This window comes from Oreochromis niloticus, linkage group LG5 (assembly GCF_001858045.2).
Source record: "Oreochromis niloticus isolate F11D_XX linkage group LG5, O_niloticus_UMD_NMBU, whole genome shotgun sequence".
NCBI classification, from domain to species: Eukaryota; Metazoa; Chordata; class Actinopteri; order Cichliformes; family Cichlidae; genus Oreochromis; species Oreochromis niloticus.
This window is the reverse complement of record NC_031970.2, coordinates 2,857,976-2,878,486: the sequence shown is the minus strand read 5'-3', so window position 1 is coordinate 2,878,486 and position 20,511 is coordinate 2,857,976. Positions and strand designations below refer to the sequence as shown.

Here is a 20,511-nt window from a genome sequence, read left to right as displayed (position 1 = left end):
AATGGTAGTTAGGAAGCACTAAGAAACTTGGTGCTTGTGTGACTGGGTGTGATTGGGTGAATGTGGCATGTTGTACATATAAGAATGAGTCCATTTACCCATCGCATACAATCATTAGTTATCCAACATTCGCCCGCAGTGTCGGCAGATGGCGTCTTTCATATTCAAGGTTCACTGAAGTTTTGTCTTCATATTTGTTTTTGTGTGAAGGTTTTTTCCCTTCTCAGATTCGATGCAGCTTTATCAGATGTTTGCTGGAAGGAGGAGTTGCCTTGAAGGTGAAAGTCAGAGGTCAACCTCACTATGCAGTTTATATTCTGATACTCATCTGTGACTGCTTTTTAGATAATTACACACCTGCAGATGTGCATAAATGCACCGTGTACACGTCTGCCCTGCAGGTGTGCACTTTAAAACTAAAGTCATGCACAGAGAATCATCAGTTTTCAAGCAGAAAGCAGTCGACAGTTTCATCTTCAGTGTGGGTTTAATTTATTAGAACATGGCATGAATGGAAAGAAAACAGTCACAAACACATCAGGCTGATATACAAAGAGCAAAACGTCCCCGTCTTTACAGGAAGCAGAAATGAAAACCAAAAAGATGGAAGAATATGTCGTCATAATGGATTTTTCATGTTCGAGTGCAATACAATATTCATAACCGTTCAGCCGTGGGTTCAGGGTGAGCGAGCGTGTCGCCGTGTGTGTATGTTTGTCGTACAGCCTCCAATGAGAGCGTCTTTACGAAGCGAGCTTCATCTCCGTGTTCGTCAAAGTCTCGGAGAACGTCGCAGGAACGTCCGCCTCCATGGTCTGAATGTCCAACGCATTCACCCCGAAGAGCAATAACGTGACTCTGTTTTTGTTTCCCAGGCGACTTGACGACGTGTGATTTTTCTCTCCAGAAAACGTTACAGACTTTGAATTTTAATAAGAGTGAAAAATATGTTTTCATAAAGAATGTGTTGTTAATGTTCACTTCAGAGCAGAGGTGGAATTAAGTCTCCCTAAAAGGATGGATGCTCGGCTAAAATCTGCGTTGGTGATCCTGAAAATAAATCTCTTTTTTTTTTTTAAGTCCAAAAGTTAATTTAAGGAGCTGCTGTGGATTCTGATCTTTGTGTTTAAGATTCCAGGACTCAACACGTCTGCTCCTAATGTTCTTCCAAAACATGTTTTTAATTATTACTGCAAAAATTTTGTTAAAGGAAAAATTAATCTGGCACAAATTATTCTTCAGCTCAGTCTCTTTTAATGTGTCTTAAAATGATGTCTGGAGGGTGTTTTTATTGTTATGGGCCAAAAGCTGATTCATATTCATGCAAATGGAATAATTTTTGGTTGATGAGGAAATATGAGGATCCAATTTAAAAAAATGAAAGTTTGTGCATCTTTAAATGAAAGTGGTTAAAATTCTTACTTTAGAGCAGATTTGGACACAGACAGGGACTGTGCATGTGCTCATATCAGTGCATTCTTCAAGGGATTTTCCTTAATATTTGTACACATTTGTACTGACAGGAACCAAAGTGACTGTACTAAATTATTAAAAATGTCAAAACCAGTGGAGTAAACAAGCATGCAGGAGATATTATGGGCTAACTATGACGGGGACTCTCTACACTTTCAGTGTGGTGATCAGAAAGTTCTGAGAACAGGTCCGTGAAAATGAAAAGTGCTACATGATTTAGATTGGGCGAGTCATCTTCTCTGTCCCCTTTCACCGGGTCTCTGCTGGATCTCCTCACACGTGTCGGAACAAGCCGAATTTGGTGAGAGATCCAGGACGTGAGCAAAAGCCAAAATGGCAGCAGAGCACCTGTTTGTGTTCCCTCTGCAGCAGACGCCTGCGTGGATGGTCTCACTCTGGGGAACTAATTCAGAGTGAATTCTGAAGGGAACAAAAGGGAAAAAATCCTCCTCCTGGTTTAACCTGAAAGTGCTCGCTCAAAGCCGCAGAGCCTGCGTTCATCACCAGCGATGATCCTCGACGTGAAATTCACTTCAGTTTCAAAGTGAAGCTGAAGTTTGAGGTCTGCAGCTGCCTGCACAGGCCCGAGAAGATGATCTTAAAGATCTCAAATTCAAAACGAGGGCGGTTCACGAATTTCATGTTCTCAGAACTTTGTGATTCCGCCTTGTTTACGGTGCATTGAGGAATATTTCCTGTTTTTCCCAGAAAAAATGGCCCCTGGACCAGCTGCAATTTCCACTGATGGTTGCACATCCCTCGTCTACTTCTGCTTGGTGCCCCAAATGTAAAGAACCCCTCCAGACATCATTCAGAGTACCAGAGTCTGTCAGTTACTCTTCAGGGCGGGTGCGTTGCCAGTCAGAGCCGTGGTCCACTGTAGCCCTTTCACTTCAGCTGCACGCCACCAGCACGGCGTCCGTGTGAACCCACGCGGGGTTCAGAGCTGAACCGCACAGAGATGAGTTTGCATAGACATCAATTCAAGTCAGACTCATGCAAATGGATGAAAGACACGTGGACGATGAAAAGCAAGAACGACAAAAGTTAAAGAAAAAAGAAAAGTGAGTATAGAGAGGATGGATGTGAGGAGACGGGTGTCCACAGTTCAGTTCATCAACATTATTTATAAAAATAAGTGAGCTTGTTAAATATACCACAGCATCATCATCGTCGTCAGTCTTTTTAGAAACAAACAGAAGGAACAGAGAAGCGCCAACACCCCATCGAGTTGAACGTTAATGTATTTGTTACAGCTGGAAAGTACACACACCCAGATTAGCCGCTGCTGTTGCTCTGCAATGTGTAGCTACTCATACGGCTCTGTTTAGTATTGCTTTGAGTTCACACTGCCAGTGCAAAGACCGAGGCCTGTGTGTGTGTGTGTGTGTGTGTGTGTTACACTAATTTCATGGTCATATTTGCGTGTATTTACATGTTTGTGTGCGTGTTAGTGAGGCCAATCAAACATGCAGCATTAGTCTCTGACACTCTGGGCGTCAGTTTAATCTGAACAAAATAAATTAAAATTAAATAAACTTTTTAAAAATTGCACAAGCTCTGCCACAGAACTACAAAAAGCACACTCACACATTTCTAACAGATCTCATCAGCCGCTGCCACAGACTAGCATAAAAGATGCACCGTAAACCTGCACCATCTAACGTCCAGCAGGGGGCGACTGCTCTCATATTGTTGTGACTTCAGACTTCCCCAACGAGTCGATGGCCTGAACATTAGTCTGAAATGGGATTTAACACATGATGCTCATTTTAAACTGGTGTCCAGACCAATGTTAAACTATCCGGTTTAAAAACACCGACTTGGTGAAAACATTCAGCTTCAGGTGGCTACGTCCATCTCTGATAAACAGCCTCTGATCATCTAAATGTTTGTGGATGATGACCTTACACTTTTATATTTTTGGTCATTGGTACTGATTAGCTTCCTGGAAACGCGTCTGCAGACTTAAAACTAACTTAAAACTAACGCGACTTCTGCTTTAATCAGAAGTTTGTCTATAACACGCCTGCTCGTTGTAGAGAACCTCACAGCCAGCATAGCATCTTTACTCTGACTCGGCTCTGATGATGTTTTGGTTACAACAGGAAGCTGTTCTCAGGGGTAACACTGTAATACACGAAGGAATCTGTTCCAACTTCTTGATCCAGATTCAGAATTCAGATTTGGTAAAATCTTCTTTCTCTCTCATATACTTCTGTTCCAGAGGCGGGCGTTCATTCAAACACGATCAGTTTCTATTAATGAGGTCAGTGTATGGACAGTAATCTCTGTGAGCCCACAGCTCGGCTGCAGACTGCCATGAACTCTGTTTCGGCTCTCTGTGATGTCATAGAGGGATGTGTCCTTACATGGTCTGTTCACACATTCTGTTTCAGAGGGGCAACCAATGGGAGAGGAGCTAACACAGACAGTTGATGAGCTGAGGTGATGCACTAAGTATGAAGTAAACCAGGATTATTTTGAACTATGAATCATGCAAAGCTAGTCTAGCAGAGTCCAAGAATAAAAACACAAAGCAAAAAACGGGAGCTCAGTCTGTTCACGGTGCTCTGTTGTCTACTGGAGTTTAAAATCACGATGCACTTCTCCTCCCCCTTCAAGCCATCTTTCTTCTAATAATCACAGACAGGTTACTGCTAGATGACTACATTAGGGACATCACCTCTTGATGACATCACAGAGAGCCAAGAGTGTTCAGAGCACTCTGAGCGTGAGCTTTTGGCCCACAGGGATTAGATACACTTGTACTCATACTGAGCTCATCATTAGAGACTCTGGTCATATTTACTAGAAGCATCCATCACAGGAACAGGAGATGAGCAAAAGCACACAACAGGTCCACTTAAAACTCAACTGCATGTGACAAAATGTTGACTCGGTACTTTCTGACGGATGGATCGACTCCTGGAGCCGAGCTGGATTTTGGCCTCCTTATCAGAGCGTGTCCCCGATATATCTGCTTAGAGCTGCCAGGATTATCGATCTGTGGTACTCACCCAGTAATTACTTCAAACGTCTGGCTATCAGAAACTGGCTTTTCCAAAGCTCCTCACTGTACACGTTCAAAGATTTCCAATTTTAAAAACCAGTTCTTTTATTCTAGTTCTGTGGATGCTGAAAGTTGAGAAGCAGGGCAGACATTTACAAACACATATCCCAGTTAGAAAGTGTGTGTGTGTGTGTGTGTGTGTGTGTGTGAGAGAGAGAGAGAGTGATAAAATGGCCAGTTTGAGCTCACAAGTGAAAACACTACTCTTCTAACAAAAACACCCGGTTATTAGCAATAATGGTACAGTGATATTTTTTTATCCCCCAAAAAGAAAATAATCAGTTTTGTTCACACTAAAACACAGAACGTACAGAAACTAAAATACAGTTTTACAGTCTTCACCTGCAGCCATGTTGGGAAATGAACTCTTCTAAAACTGTAATACTCCTCTCAATAAGTTAAAAAATAATTTAAACAACACATTTTGAAAGAGAACAGATGCAAAAAACAAAAAAAACTTTTTAAATCTGTTGTATGTCTTAAAAAAAACTCTATACAACAAATACTGAAGGAAAAACCAGACAGGAAGCAAACGCAAAATAGTCATTTACAAGTCGACATCATTGTATACAAAAGCAGAGTTTTCAGCTCAGTGTTAGTGACCAGTGATTATAAACTCTGAGGGAATATTCCACAATAGTTAATAAATATGCGAGTATACAATAGGACAAAGAGCGGGGGACAAAAAGAGCAGGACACAGACGAGGAGGGGAAAGCAGAATAGTCTCTATGGCTTTTACAGGCTTTGTGGCCCAAATGACCTTAAATATCAGCGGCTGCAAACGCCCACCAACTCTCTGAACTCGGAAAAGGGCCGAGCTGCAAAAAGTTGGGATGGACTTTTAGAAGTGGGATTGTTGGAAAATGATGACTCAGACCTGCTGATCCTGACTTTTAATTTAAAAATCAGACAAATAGATGAATTTCTTTTAATGTCTCAGATTATTTAACAGCATGAAGAACACTTCCACATCAAGGAGCAGACTGGAGCATCCTTAAAGCTGTTTTTATGTGGTGGGATGTGGAATAACGATGAGCCAAGTAAGAGTCTCGCTTTCAAAATCCATGCAAAGTAAAATTACACAAGTATTATCACATCTAAAGTATTTGAAGTAAAAGTTCTGCTTCTGCAGTGGTGCCCACAAACAATCAGTGGATGAATTTAAAGTTTGCACTTTTCTATCATCTTTGCTTGGTTTTCTATTAAAATAACACCAAAAAACTGAGTTTACTTGCCTCCATCCACTGGGAAAACTAACGTTTGGGGGCTTGTCCAGGATCCGGGCTGGGACAGAGACATTAAAGCATCCATAGGTTTGTCTGAGTGTGTAAGTGTCTAGCAAAATTATTTTCCTGAACTTTTTCCAGCTGTGTCTGTGTTTGAGTGACAGGTGAAGTATTGAGGAGCCATTGACCCTGAGTCGTTTGTACGTGGTGAGCCATCAGCCTTAGAGAGCTGCTGTACAGGATTGTCCTATTTTGCTTTTGGTGTTTTTCATTCTGGTCCTACACCCCTCGCTTTGAGGTGTTCAAAGGTTCTGAAACTTTGTTTTTAAAAGTGCTACTCAAAGAAAGAAAAAGCTGTTGGATAGACGCATATATAAAAAGGTTAAAGAAGCAAGGTGAAGAGTGTTATTCGTCATCCTGTATTTGTTTTTCTGTAATTTATTTCCCACTCTGTGGAGCTGAGACGGATTTCTGCATGAAAATCAGAAATCCTCCTTTATTTGATTTCTGAAAGCCGTGACTGGAGCCGCTGTAGTCTGTCAGAGTCCCTCGGCAGGTTCTGAGTTAATTATTTGACGTTTATGATTCAATAAGAAACTTGAATTTACAGGGAGCATGCGGCTCTGTTTTGGGGATTTTTCCTATTAGTTCGAGGTGTAGTTGAGTTAGCCTTTGCATTAGTGCTCAGTTATATTTTTAAAAGTGATGTTGTTGGTGCATTGTCACCTTGGTAACATGACACTGTTTGCAAACTTACACATACGTCATGTTTGGCAGTTGGTTTTGGTCTAATTGCAAAAACATGCTGTCTGACATGCAAGTCATCAGTGCTGAGGGAAACTGGGTGAAATCTGCTGAGAGACGTCGTCCTCCTGATCTTTTTATGATGGTAAGTAAGACCCTCAGTCGTGGTTTTTGTCAAATCGGTTTACCCTGGGAATACACCCAACCTGGTTGCACAATGTTCCAATACCAGGGTAGCAACCAGAGCTACTCCTCACTACTCCTCACTCAGGACAATGACTGCAATCCCAGTAAATCCACCGTGGAGTGTTTCACAATTGTCCGAGAAGCAGGTCTCTGCTCCACATCACTCAGAATAGCACCAGGTCTTTTTATTTCTTGACAGAAGCCACATCAAGCTGCAGAAAGCATATGAGGAGGGCAGGAAGTCGGACACAAGACGGCCGGTAAAGAGCTGGGTCCAAAATAAAAGACCTGGCACAGACTAAACACTCTGAACTGCTCGCAATGTGAAGACGTGATGGAACAAAAACTTGTCCAAGACACGAACCTGCTGTGCCCCTGGTTTAGGGTTTGGTTACGACCGCAGCGCAGAGTCACGGTTAGCTGAACTGCAAACTTTAAACTTTTGACGTCACTAACCCCACGGCCAAAGAGAAAACCCTGTTTGCTGCCGTGCACACCTTTGATGGATGATTCAACATCATTCATGTTCCAACGATCCCACTTTGATTCTTTTAGGCAGTCAGAAAAAGAAGAAGAAGAAGAAGAAGAGGTGGAGAGGCAAACAAGTGAATGAGTAATGTGCTGAAAGAAAAAACAAAAACGGCCCTTAACGTCTAAACCCGGCCAGGAGCTACCTCTTTGTTTAGTACGGCGCAAACTTCTGTCTCTCCGGCTTCTTCATTCCATTGGCTGAGGACGAGATCTTGGCCGTGTAGGACGCCAGGGCTGCTGCCGCATGAGCCGGAACCGGAACGGCTGCCGTCGCCGCTGCTGTCTGCACTGAGGCCGGTAGCACTGGAGCCCCGATGGCCGCTGCGGCCGCCGCCGCCGCTGCCGCTGCTGAGGCGGGAGGGGTGGAGAGTGCCAGGTAGGGGATGGATTTCACTCCCAGGAGGCTGGAGAGGGGAGGGCGTAGGGAGCGCCCAGGATTGGAGCGTGGGGCAGTGCGGCGCCCATCGCTGCCAGGGGGAGGAGGAGGAGGACGAGGCGGAGGCAGGGGGGCGGGCTGGGTGAAGCTCATGGTCAGATCAACGGGAGACGGCATGGAGGAGGACTGGGCGGTGGATTTGGCGGTCTCTAAACTGGAGGGGGAGGTGGAGGGGAGGGGAGGGAAGGGGGGGAAGGAGGGTGGAGGAGGGGAGGGGGTCAGGGAGAGGGAATTTTGGATGGAGAAGGGTTAGAGGGTTAAATAAAAGACATGTTAAAAAAAATCAGAGTAAAAACGGAAAAGAAAAAAACCAAACAGGATCTGTAAAAATGAACCAACGGAAATCTGACAAAACTCAAATCATAAGACGGGCGTGTTTGGCTGGAGGTTGCAACAGATTATTGTAGGGGAGTTCGCTGTACAGATGGGGGGTGTGCTGTATAAGTTGGGGTGATGGCTTGGGAGGGGGCTTAGGGAGGAGGGAACAAAACCATCAGAGGAATTAGCATGGACGCTCCATCAGAGAGGATGCTGCTTCAACAACAGGAAAGAAATCCTTTGTGCAGGTCTGTGCTCATCTCTGCGGGACCTTCTCACCTCATGTTTTCTAACTAAAAGAAATGTTCTGCACATTTTAGCATCAGTCACCATAAAACAGTCAGAGGTGGGCGGGCACGCAGCCCCGCGTCCTCTTCATATTTCCTAAATCAGTGCAACCAACTGAAACTGTAAAATCAAAAACATAAGCCAATCAGCTGTTTGAGCCACTAACAAGCATCATTTGAAGGCGGGACTTTCTTTTTCTTACACCAAAATATACTGGCTTAAAAAAATCTACTGGCTTAAAACGCTGCACAGCAACTGTTCCTGTCTTTGTATTTGAATGTTATCACATGTATTTGCACACATTTGATTCAAACTGTAGCTTTTCTGCTTTTAACACATTTATTTCTCTGGTTATTAAATGTAAATGTGTTTAAGTTCGTGTAACTATCAGACAGCAGGTCAAACATGAAGCTGGAGTGTTCCCGGCATTAGAAAAGTACTGTTAAACATTCCCGAGTGCACAGGAACACCAAACAGCACACACCTGAGTGCCCGAGACCAACAAATGCCAAAACGTCTGCTCACTGTAAAGCAGGGGTCTCAAACTCCAGTCTTCAAGGGCCGGTGTCCTGCAACTTTTCCATGTGTCCCTGTTGCAACACACCTGAATACAATTCGTAGGTCATTAGCAAAACTCTATAGAACTTGACTGCATGCTGAGGTGGCAATTCAGCCATTTGATTCATGTTACAGCAGCTCATGAGTGAATGAACATGGTGCAATAAAAAATACTTTTAGGACTACATTTTTCCAAACACTTAAATTTTACTTAAATTTACTTGAGCAGGGTTACGGATTGCCACTTCAGCATGCAGTCAGGTTCTATCCTCTTGCTAATGACCTACTAATTGTATTAAGGTGTGTTGCACCAGGGGCACATGGAAAAGTTGCAGGACACCGGCCCTCAAGGATTGGAGTTTGAGACCCCTGCTGTAAAGTTTCTTGAAGGGGTATGGGTGACTCTTTCAGTTAAACGAATAAACGAAGTAATGAAGTGGAATCGGTACCATTAAACGAAGAATGCTGTGACGAGTTTGCTTTTGAAGGCTTATGTTACGCTCCCTGTTTGAAAGTCAGCAGTGGTTCATGTCACCAGGAGGAAAACTCCCAGGTCACTAAGACTTTATCCTCTGAAAGACTTCCTTTAATGCACAGCTCCATCAATAGGTGATGCCCCCCATTTAAACCCTACAGTTAAGGCAACATGTCGTTGTTAAACTGAGAACTGCTCATTTTGAACTCGATTCAGAAAAGTTTGACAGGAACATGTTTGCCTCCGAGTTGCATCATCACCTCCTCGTTTAACAACACTGAGCGTCCTCAGGAGAGCAGCGGCTGTAGTTTCCTGTTGTTGCTTGATATGAGACAACATTCAGCTACTTAACACTCAGAGTCCTCCTCTGCCGCTTTAGGACGCTCCAGCTGTTTTTAATAGGCAGACACCTATTACATTACATTAGCACCTCTTCTACTGCAGATTCAGCTGCAGGAGTTCAGACTGTGTTTGGCATCATCTTGTTCATTTCGGTAAGACCGGACCAAAAAAAGACAGCCCGGTCTTATGGCAGAAACATTAATCTGTCCGTGCTCACAGACACATTCTGTCTTTGTATTTACTTGGATGAATTTTTCATTCTGTGTGTTGTTGTGTCTCTGTTATTTAAACACAGGCTTGTATCTGGCTTTCCTTGAAGTGTAGTCGTGCAGTGGAAACCTAAAAAGTAGTGCTAGGCCTCACAGGAGGCAGAACAAAGCAGCGATTTCATATTCTCTAACGTCGCCCACATATGAAACTGATTCTTGTTTAAACATATTTCACTGCAGAAGTGGTTACATCAACAGATATTGTACAATTACAAGTTCAATCTGTAAAGGTTCTTGCTCATGGGGTGGGTCAGATTAGAACCTGACAGCGTTATAAAAAGCTTAAAGTTGATCCCTCGGCCCGTCAGGCTCAGGCAGTTATCGTGTCCGCTTATGAAGCGCCTTGAGGCGACTTTTGTTGTGATTTGGCGCTATATAAATAAAATTGAATTGAATTGAATTGAATATCAAGCTGTGTTGGCAGTATTGTTTCAATGTGACTTCACTAATGTCTAAGTGAAACAATCAGAGGGTGGATCATTTGAGAGATGCACCCCTGTCACACCTTTTTACTGCAGAGCTCTGATCGTACCTGACACGCTCACATATCTATATACCGTATTTTTCGGACCATAAGGCACATTAAGCGAAACAAAACAGTCAGATAAGTCAAACTTTACTCAACTCATTCTTCTTGCTTCCTTTACTTCCGTACCATTGATTCATTAATGCTGAATTCTCTGGCAGCTCCTTTATTCCCATGTTGTTGCAGTATATTAATGACTAACCTCGTATTGTGGATGGATTATCTCAGTTGTTCTCCTGACTGAAGTTTGGTCCGTTTACAGCATCCTGCCATGCGATTGCATTTGTCCCTAACCATCGGGAACCCTCATGTTAACTTTTATCGAGTGGAAAAAAGTTCGCGTTCATCCTCCAGCTTCACTGTTTATGCTATGCTAACATAGCTGTGTTGCTAGCACATCATTATATAGCAGCTAGCCCAACTTCAGTAACCCTACAAACGTCACTGCTGTTTAGTTTTCTGTCTTCATTTATGTTGGAAGTGATAGCAGAGCTGTACGTTTGAACTGTTTCAGAAATCTCTCAGTCAGAACATGCTATATCATGTTTAGCTGGAAGCTAGCGAGCTAACTTCCTGCTAACTTCTAACTCCGTTAAATTTAATAAATCCTGTTTTCATGGATGCCTGGATGTTAAACTTAATTGTTACACCTGGTAAAGCAGCAACGCTGATCATTTTATTAAAGATGAAAGAATTTAGACGGTTTGTAACTCTCAGTGATGCTGCAGTTTTCATTTGACTTTGGGACCTGAAGTTGACTGAGTTTAGGACCCAGATGACTCCGCGAGGCTCCTGACTACAGTAGCCGTAATGCTCCAACAATCCATCAAGCGGTGCGGCTTCATAACTTACCAAAGTCGTCCGAAAACATTTTTTGACAGATTTCTGAGCGCCGTGTACCACATAAAATCGGTTCGAGGTCAGTAAGCACAACCAGAATTCATACATAAGGCGCACTGTCAATTTTTGAGAAAATTAAAGGATTTTAAATGCGCCTTATAGTGCGGAAAATACGGTATATATAGATATACATCTATGTATATTGCTGGATTCACACAGTCAGACATTTTCCAGAAAACCCTGGTTGATGTTTCTGGGATGCTGTGGCCATCTGTATAAACACACATGAATCCAGTCATCACAGACTCTCATATTTGGAATTTCTGGCTATATGTGAGTTCATGTGTGCTGTCTTTTAGTTTATGGGATGTTCCACAATATCTGTCAGTTTAACCACTTTGGTTTTTTTAAAGAATCCATTTCATATCCAAGGAACCTTGGAGGATATGAAATATTGTGTTCTCCCTCCAGCAGGAGTATTGTGCTTTGGAGGTCTTTAATCCCCCGCAGACTGATGGCCACAACATCGAGGAGTTGAATACGTACAGTGAGTAGTGTAAGCTGCCAGGGTTTTACTGATCATAAAGACAATATTCAGATATAATGTAACCATCAAAGTTTGTATCTCTGCGTTTGGTAATATTTGAAAAAGGCTTCATTATTTGGTGGCAGCCATCTTGAGCGCATCAGCTGATTGAATATAGGGACGGAAACACCTGTTGTGTCTCGTTGTGTTCATGTTCGACGGGTTTCCTGATTGCATAAGAGGTCCAGAGGGAGCGCGCTCCAAGGCGTGAATGATCTATGGCGAGTCCCGTTCACATCAGAGCGATCATCCTCAGTTCAGCACAAAACAAACATGTAGGGTGGAGCACCGTGACCGCGCCGCGCAGTGCAATCTACAACTTTTCCATGTGATGCAGCAATTTAAATAAATGCAGGAGGTGACGGTGAACGTGATCGTGACCTGGTTAACTGTTCAAGAAGCTCCACATCCTCCCCGACCTTTCCCGTGAAAGCACAAAGACGCGTTTCTCCCACAGACTGGAATACTTCCAGTGCTCAGGTTTTAGTAACTTTACCATAAAGCTTCAGAATTCTTCTACAGAAGAAAAGAACTCCAAAAAAGAAATGCAGGAACCACTCAGGTGGGAGACGATGGCTCATAATTTGGTGCAGGTCACGTTGGAAGAAGAGCTCCACAGAGAAGCCGGAGTCTGAGTCCCATCTTTTTCCCGTCAACCTGCGAGCGACCCGCCGAGGGAGGACGGAGATTGAATGAGCTCGGGCAGATCGCCGTGTCCGTGTGTAACCGATTAAAGAAATAATAGAAAAGAGCAAATTTGTCGGGGATTCTCCAGCGACTGCTCTCACCTTCTCTGACCTGACATTTCAGACTGACCGAGGCTGACCTGTGTGTGTGTGTGTGTGTGTGTGTGTGTGTGTGTGTGTGTGTGTGTGTGTGTGTGTGTGTGTGTGTGTGTGTGTGTGTGTGTGTGTGTGTGTGTGAGCTGTCAGTATTTCTGTGTGTGTCACTTGCCTATTCTCCCCGCTGTCGGTGGCAGGCTGAGTGGTAAGTCAAATATCAATTTCATCCAGAGTCCAATGACCAATTTGCATATTCATGCTGGTGGTTACTTGTATTAAAGCGAGCTGGCGGTGCGTACCACATGTCGCTTATATTGCTGATTAAATGGCGAGGAGAAGGCGAGACCGATGTGTCCGCTGCATTCGATATAGAGCTCCATTTCTTTTTTATCAGGCAGTAATTGTCGTGTGATGCATCCTGCAGATGTACCTGACGGTGCATGCACGGCAGAGGAGAGAACACTGCGACGCTGCTCTAACTGGCGGGAGGATCAAACTCATTTACATTTGCTCAACTGCTGCACTTCCTGTGAGAGTGCTGCTCGCCTTTCGCCATTTCTAAACTTTAATTTTTGGTGGGTAATGACAGGCCTCTCTCTGTGGCGTGACAACAGCCTGACTCTTGTACCCACAGTCACTGTTAATAAAAGCAGTGAATCAAAGTGAAGAAGCAGCTGTCTAACGTGAGGCGTTTGTCAGACTTCTACAGCCTCGTGCTCTCCTGCAGCACTCGCTGCTTCTCATACCCGCCTCGTTCTCCGGATGCTTACCATGAAGTGATTAAATACTGAGCCAGGTTGATGGCGATCGGCGTGCCGCTGATGGTGACGTGGCGGTCGCTGGTGCTGTCGATCTGACTGCCGATCTTGATCTGAGCCCCCGATACCTGCCGGATCTCGTTTATCTTGGTGCCCTGGCGGCCGATGATTGAGCCAATCAGCTGTGAGGAGGGAGACACGGAGAGGATGAGGATTAGAGGCTTTTACAGGTGGACTGTGGCTTCAGTGAACTCTGACAGTGGCAAATGCAAAGACTTTCAAAGCACTTGGTTGTCTTTGAGCCTTAATGTGATGATTTTCTCTACTTGTTGACAGTATGTGAACTGGAAGCTCAGCTTACTTACCAGTTTGAGGTCTGTTTTTTATGTTTCCCTGCACTTGCTCTCAGACCCTCAGTCTGCTTTTACATCTGGTGTGACGGGTTAAAAAACTCACGGCTCTCAGACCTTCTAACTTCCCCACATGAACCTCCAGCCTTTGTTCTCTGCCTTCAGTTTATTTTCTGGCCTCTCTGCGTGTCCGTCCGTCCATCTTGTTATCTGCTGCTGTCTAACAATATGGGACAGCACCAGGTGGTGAACTCTGACTCATCTGCCTGCCGTGAGCTCGGCGAGGGTCCCGGTGTGAGCTATCCTGGTCTCAGCGGGGGTTTGTCACACAGTAGGTGCCACAGCAGCCACAGACAGGTAGTTACTGGGCTCACCTCTGTGTCAGTTTGGACAGTAAATCTGTCTCATTATTTTTTTTTAAGAAGGCAGACTTGTCAGGTGGCAGTACGTCTGCACGGTGCCAACTATGCATCTGGAGCTAAATTTATAAGAAATGAAACTGTCCTGTCCGACGCATTTTTGCAGTTAAGAAGGCAAAAAAAGTTCCGAGGTACCTGAAAGATTTCGTAATTACAAGACATGTTTATCCTATAATACGAGGACTGAGAGGTCAGGGCTGGAACAGACTGTGGTTTCCAGTTATAAAATGTTTGTGTTCATTCCAGAGGAGGAAACACAGCCAGCACGGTTCAAGTGCAGCGCGCTCAGAACAGATGAACAACGAGCGCTACTCTCAGTAAGTAAAGAGGACTCACATTTCACATTATAACTGTGAATTCTGTGCCACCCTTTGCTTTTCACTTGTAAGCATCACTACCTTCATCAACTCTCGTGTAAAGTATCTATAAAGTTCCTCTGAGCCATTAAACAGAAGCTCCCCGGACCTGTGACGAACCTAGATCACCTGCTGCCTTTTAAGGAACAGATGAAAAAACAAAACCAAAGCCTGGTGCTGAATATTTTTAGAGAAAACGTTTGAAAGATTTGTTCTTTCTGCTCCAGCCGATGCTGATATTTTCTCTTTCAGCTCTAAAAATGAGGAAAAGAGGAGGTCAGGCGTATTTACAGGATATAAAAGTTATGCAAGATAGAAAATGAAGACTAATGTGAGTGTGCAGGGTGTTGGTGTCATCCAATTAAAAACATAACACCAATATTATGCCCACTATGGAAACTGGTAAAGAATGAACAACCAATTAACCCTCGGCACAGCTGATTGGCCTGAAATTGATCATAGCAGAAGATGTGTTATTGAATAACTTTATCATCTGCAGTGAATTGTTTGCTCATATACTACCAGATTATGTATATGTATCATTTCAGGTTAATGACTTGTTATTTAAGTTTCTTCTGAAGTCCTGACCGAAGCGAATTAGCGTTTCCTGTCGTCTTCCTCCCGTTCCACAGCGCATCTCTAAAGCTATCTAAAGCCGTAAAACGCGATTCTGGTCAATCTATAAAATGGAGAAATGCTGTGTGAAAAACAAGCTCAGTTGTTGCTACTGGCTCGACTGGAAACGATTATTCTTTAAAAGCATCACTTTTATCAGTCAACTCACTGAAAATGGGCAGAATTTATATGGGATGCATTTCTATTTAATTTAAAGTTTGGGTTATTGCTTGAAGCACTGATGAACCATCAGGAGCATCTCTAACGCCTCGGATTAAAGCAGCCTTCTGTTTGACATGTGGACAGAAGCTCCTCTCTCTGCTGAGCCACCACCATCCTCTTCCTCTTTTTAAAGCATGACTCATCGCTCCTCTCTGCCCAGGCTTCTCACTTTAATCCACTAACGACCCCGAGCTTCCCTTTAGTCACTTTTTGCCTTCATCTCATTCGTTGCTTTATTGCCTCCCTGTAACGGCCTCTTTCTGTTCCTCTGTGCACGAAAGAGTGAGTAGATCTGCTCTGCAATGTAGAGAGCGATTCTCAGAAAGATCTTTGATCATTTAAGTGTGTGTGTGTGTGTGTGTGTGTGTGTGTGTGTGTGTGTGTGTGTGCACGCATTAGAGACACTGACAGACAAAGTGCTGGCCAATGACAACCGGGTTACAGCCATTTGCGTGAGATCCCTCTTAGCCGCTGTTTGACCTCACAAACGTGCTCATTGAATAATTACCGTCCTCCTGTGAGTCACAAGCAGCAGCCTGGCAGATATCCAGGGAAAAAAGAAAAAGGTGTGCACACACATTAACCTTTGAATGTCTCCATCTCTGGTTGCCAAACAAGTATTAACACAGTTTAAAGTCATACAGGTGCGTGACTACCTGTGGATGAAGACGGCTGTGCACAGACTCAGTGAATACTGATTAAATATGTCCGTACATCAGGGGTCATTAGTCAGCATGAAGACATGCAGAAAAATTTCACTTTTATTTTGAAAAACTGCAAAAAGGTTTCTTATTGGTTAGACTGAAGCACCTTTTCTCTAAACAGAGTAGCTCAGGGTTTCTTATTTTGTTGGCTAACCTGAGAGTTGTTATCAGCCTGCTTCCCTTGAGTTTAGCTTAAATTCAGTTTTTATTATATGGCACCAAATCACAACAATAGTTGGCCCATGGTGCTTTACACTGTGAGGTAAAGACCCCTACAGTAATGCAGAGAAAACCCCAACCGTCAGACTATGGTTATGAACAAGCACTTGGCGACAGTGTGAAGGAAAAACTCCCTTTTGACAACCTCGAGTGGAGCCAGGCTCACACTTTTACACACATGTTCTGTGACAGCTTTTAGTGATGTGATGACTTAGTAAGAACTAAAATCACTGGATTTTGTTCTTTGTAGCTTTCACTGCTCGTAGATTTGGGCCTTAGCTTCAGGGAAACACTCGGTCTAGATTAAAGTCTAACTCTTCACACCAGAAACTCGTGACGATCTGCTCGTCTGAAGGTGACGGAGACGCCCGGGCCCCGTGTTTCTTACATAAACCTCCTCCTCAGACTTGGAGACGGCTTTTCACAGTGGATAATACACCTGATGTTTTCTGTTTGGTTTGTGTAATTTACATGTTTTCTTGAAGAAATTTGTTATTACTTGGCCTTCATCCTGCGAGGCTCTTTGGTCATGTCTTCTGTGCCAAAAGTAAATACAAGGAGGTGCTGAGTTCTGGCATTATGGATAACATGGAGAATTTACATGAATGTTTCAGCTCGCCGACAGCCCGTACTGACTCCTGGCTACAGGAAGGCGTTTAGCTCAAACCTGCAGCACACACCTGGTAGTTGGGTTGGATCACGTTCACACCATGAATGAACCGCTCTGGAGTTCGTCACCACCTGCTCCAATACAGTCTGTCAGGGTGTTTTTGGCTGAGTGTGATTACTGTGTTAGCTTCTGCACGAGCCAATCGCACCAAGGACTGAACACCTTGAGTCTCCCATTTTACCCGTCAAGCAGCTCATGAGCTGCATGAGCTGCATGGCATGCAAGCCGTGGTTCTGCCTGTCACGCACGCCTCAAATTGAAACAAAGCAATTTCTTTGCATGTGGCTTTGACGTCTCCTCCTCTTATATCTGCACTGACATGGAAGTGTTGTCTGAGTGACGACACCTGTCGTTCAGGCGAATACTACCTGCGCCATAACGGTAAACGTAAATGAATGTGGCAGTGACGATGCGACCAACACAGTGGGTATACTGGTGGCTAAAGACCTGCTGCTATTTTCAGGAATGAGAAGGTCTTGGGATTTCCTTCTTTCATGCCAAACTCTGGACTAAATGTAGACGTCGAACGACTGGGAAGTGGAAAGCCTCCTGTCAGGTACGGTGCCCGAATCACTGATAACACCTAACTCACGAACTGAGTGCTTAAAATATTGCTCATATCTGGTCTTCAATGTAAATAAAAATGACGTGACAGGAAGGATGAGCCCGGGGCCGACTGGGGAGACGAGGTTTGTTTTTTGCTCTGTCTCCAAGGTTGGTTGCTCTGGAAATGTGTGGTTTTCACAGGATGCCGCGTTCCCCAGCGAGCAGCTTTATGTAAGAGCTGGTGGGTAAAATCAGCTTGAAGCTGAAGCGCAGGGGAGGACGAGGACAGGGCGAGGGCTATTTTTGGGCGATTCCCTGCTGCCCCTGTAATTTGGAGAGGTTTACTGAAGAAGAGAGGGGGGAGAGGGCTGTTGTTAAATCTCTAACTGTGAGCTATAGGATGTCATTAAGCTGCTCCGCTTGGCCCTGCTCGGTGACTCACAAACATATCACACACTTGCATGTGCCGGGTCTTAAGCTGCTCTCTGCTGTGCGCTTTTGTGCGTCTATTTCTCTCCGGTCAGTCGTCAGCGCACACGTAAGAGCGGGGCTGCACGTCTGATGCGTTTCTCTGCACGAGTCCGCACACGCTAATGGCACACAAAGGCATGAATGGAGGCTCTGAGAGGCCTCGAAACTGCGACTTCATTTAAACCTGGAAGGTGACGGCACCTGCGGAGGTGTTGATTATCTTGTCAGAATGGAGATGGAGAGTTTCCGGGAAAGAAATGACCTCATGCTCCTGTTTTTCTTTTCTTGAGCTGAATCCACAGAGAGGCCAGTGTGACTGAACACGACTGTGTGAATTCCTCAGGAGGAATCAAAAGTCTCCTGTTAGGTAATGAGACATGGATAAAAATACTGTTATTTCTTTAATAATGCCTGCCCTCATCACAGACTATTATCCAGGTGCAGAAACGTCTCATCTTTAACCCTCTGCACTAATAATTATTGCTTTGAATGAACCTGCTGCTCCTTCGCTAATTTAAATCCCATCCACGGGCACATCTTTGTATTCACAAGCAGATATTAAAGATCTTCCCTCCTTTCGGGAGAAATGTAAGAACTGCTCTTGATAAACAGATCACAGCAGGCTGATAGCAGCTACATATCAGCCTTTTTCAGACGCTGTGACGAGGACAAAAATAAGTTGGCACTTCGCTCTCCCGACAGCTCTATCTGCCGGTCTATACTGTAGTTTGCTCGACCTCTCAGTCACCGCCCAAGGGGCAACCTCTAGAGCTGCGAAACTGAGCCAAGGCACTAGTGCCAAAAGCTGCAGTTCCTCTAACGTCCACTTGAAGCTCCAGCAGTGAGTCAGTGCCCAGAGACTGCTGCGTTAGAACCCTGAACTTTAGAGCAGACACAGGCGGCTGTAGCTGCTAGCCTCCCTCAGTTACTGGAGTCCCTGAACTGGACCTCTGGAGCATTTTTAATCCAATTATCTGATCGATAATATGGCTGCTGTGGAGTTGATGGTACTAAGAGACCATCTCAGAAGTCTGTGCTCCAGTTTCAGGGAGTCAAATTCAAGGATTTCATTTGGATGTTGCTGAACACTGATTGGCAGATATCAGGTCACTCATGGCTCCAAAAAGCTGACGTGTTAGTGACAGTCCAGAAACGTCCGTCCGGCCATGTGGACGTTGCTGTCTCAGTATGCACACTATGAATATGAATGATTCGTACAGGGAAATGTAAACTGGAGAATCAGTTATTATGACTTTTAAAAAAACTGCAGTTATTTAAAGTGATCCAGCTGCTCACATAAAGTCAGACGTTTAAACTGAAGCAGTCTGAAGACCCAGAACATGTTTCCTATTAATCATCCCTGACATCCAGTGGATGTAAAGGGTTTACTTGACTTTGTTGTCCTCATATTAAAGTGTGTGTGTGCGTGCGTGCGTGCGTGCGTGTGTGCGTGTGTGTGTGTGTGTGTGTGTGTGCGCAGACAGAGCTGCTGACACACTGCGAGCTGTATTTAACCCAGAGTTTTGACGGCAGCTCTAAGCAGCCGATGTGTGACAGACTGAATGACTGACTAACACTCGCTGATGGATGGCAAGACAGAGGCAAAGTGGAGGAAGAGTCAAGTGAGGCAGAAAGAGGGAATATATATACTCTCACTGTGTTAATGGGAAAAACACACTGGCTGTGCTCGCGCTCCTCCCGCTCACATTCTCCTATTCAGCACCGCGTACGTGCAGATAGTCAGTGAACCACATCTAAACCTGCGTTTGGTGCTTTTTGAAACGTTCATGCTGAGCACACACAGTCAGCTTGATGCTGCTGCTGGTCAGCAGCCTTAATCCTGTGACGTGGACAAGGGAAAACGGAGTTAGCCCGCTCCCCTGTGACAGTTTGTAGAGGTCTGGTATCACTGGTGGATATGCAGTGATCAGCCATTACATTAAAACCATCTGCCTCACACTGTGTATGCTGTAATGCTCTCTGACATCATCTGACAACAGCTCAGGGCATGAACATGTGACCTAAAACAGCGCTCCCCAACCTTTTTTGGGCCACAGACCAGTTTGTGTCCAACAATATTTTTACAGACCGGCCTTTAAAGTGTCGCGGATAAATACAACAAAATAGAACCTCCATCACCAAAGTTGCACTTTAAGTTCATGGGCCTTGGAGTGGCCGCTATGATTTGGCACCATATGAATGAAAGTTCACATGTAAAGACTTTGAATAAAGGCTATCAAGTGTATTTATGTCTCACCAATGAAAACAAAGTTGTAGCAGTGACAGCAGGTGATGTTTGGAATGTGGATGTTGCTGCAAAGAAGCTTGAGATTCTTAAAAAAAAATGCAGCATCTTTTAACGATGAATGAACAAAACGCTCACGTAACAACACCAGAGCACACGACTAGGGATGGGTATCGTTTAGGTTTTATCCGATACCGGTGCCAAATCAGTACTTTTGAAACGGTGCTGGTGCTTAAACGGTGCTCGAACCGGTGCTTAAAGAATGGAGAACACAAACTTCGT

The 20,511-nt window shown here is 44.3% G+C and overlaps 1 protein-coding gene across 1 annotated transcript in view; it reads right to left on the bottom strand.

Annotated features, from left to right (window-relative positions):
• Positions 1-475: 475 nt before the first annotated feature.
• Positions 476-20,511, bottom strand: part of LOC100707129 (poly(rC)-binding protein 4) — a 168,875-nt gene continuing 148,839 nt past the window's right edge. The window contains 4 exon segments of the mRNA XM_025907055.1: positions 476-7,651; positions 7,654-7,717; positions 7,719-7,824; positions 13,425-13,594. Coding sequence (XP_025762840.1) covers positions 7,386-7,651; positions 7,654-7,717; positions 7,719-7,824; positions 13,425-13,594 — 606 coding nt within the window. The 3' untranslated portion in view covers positions 476-7,385.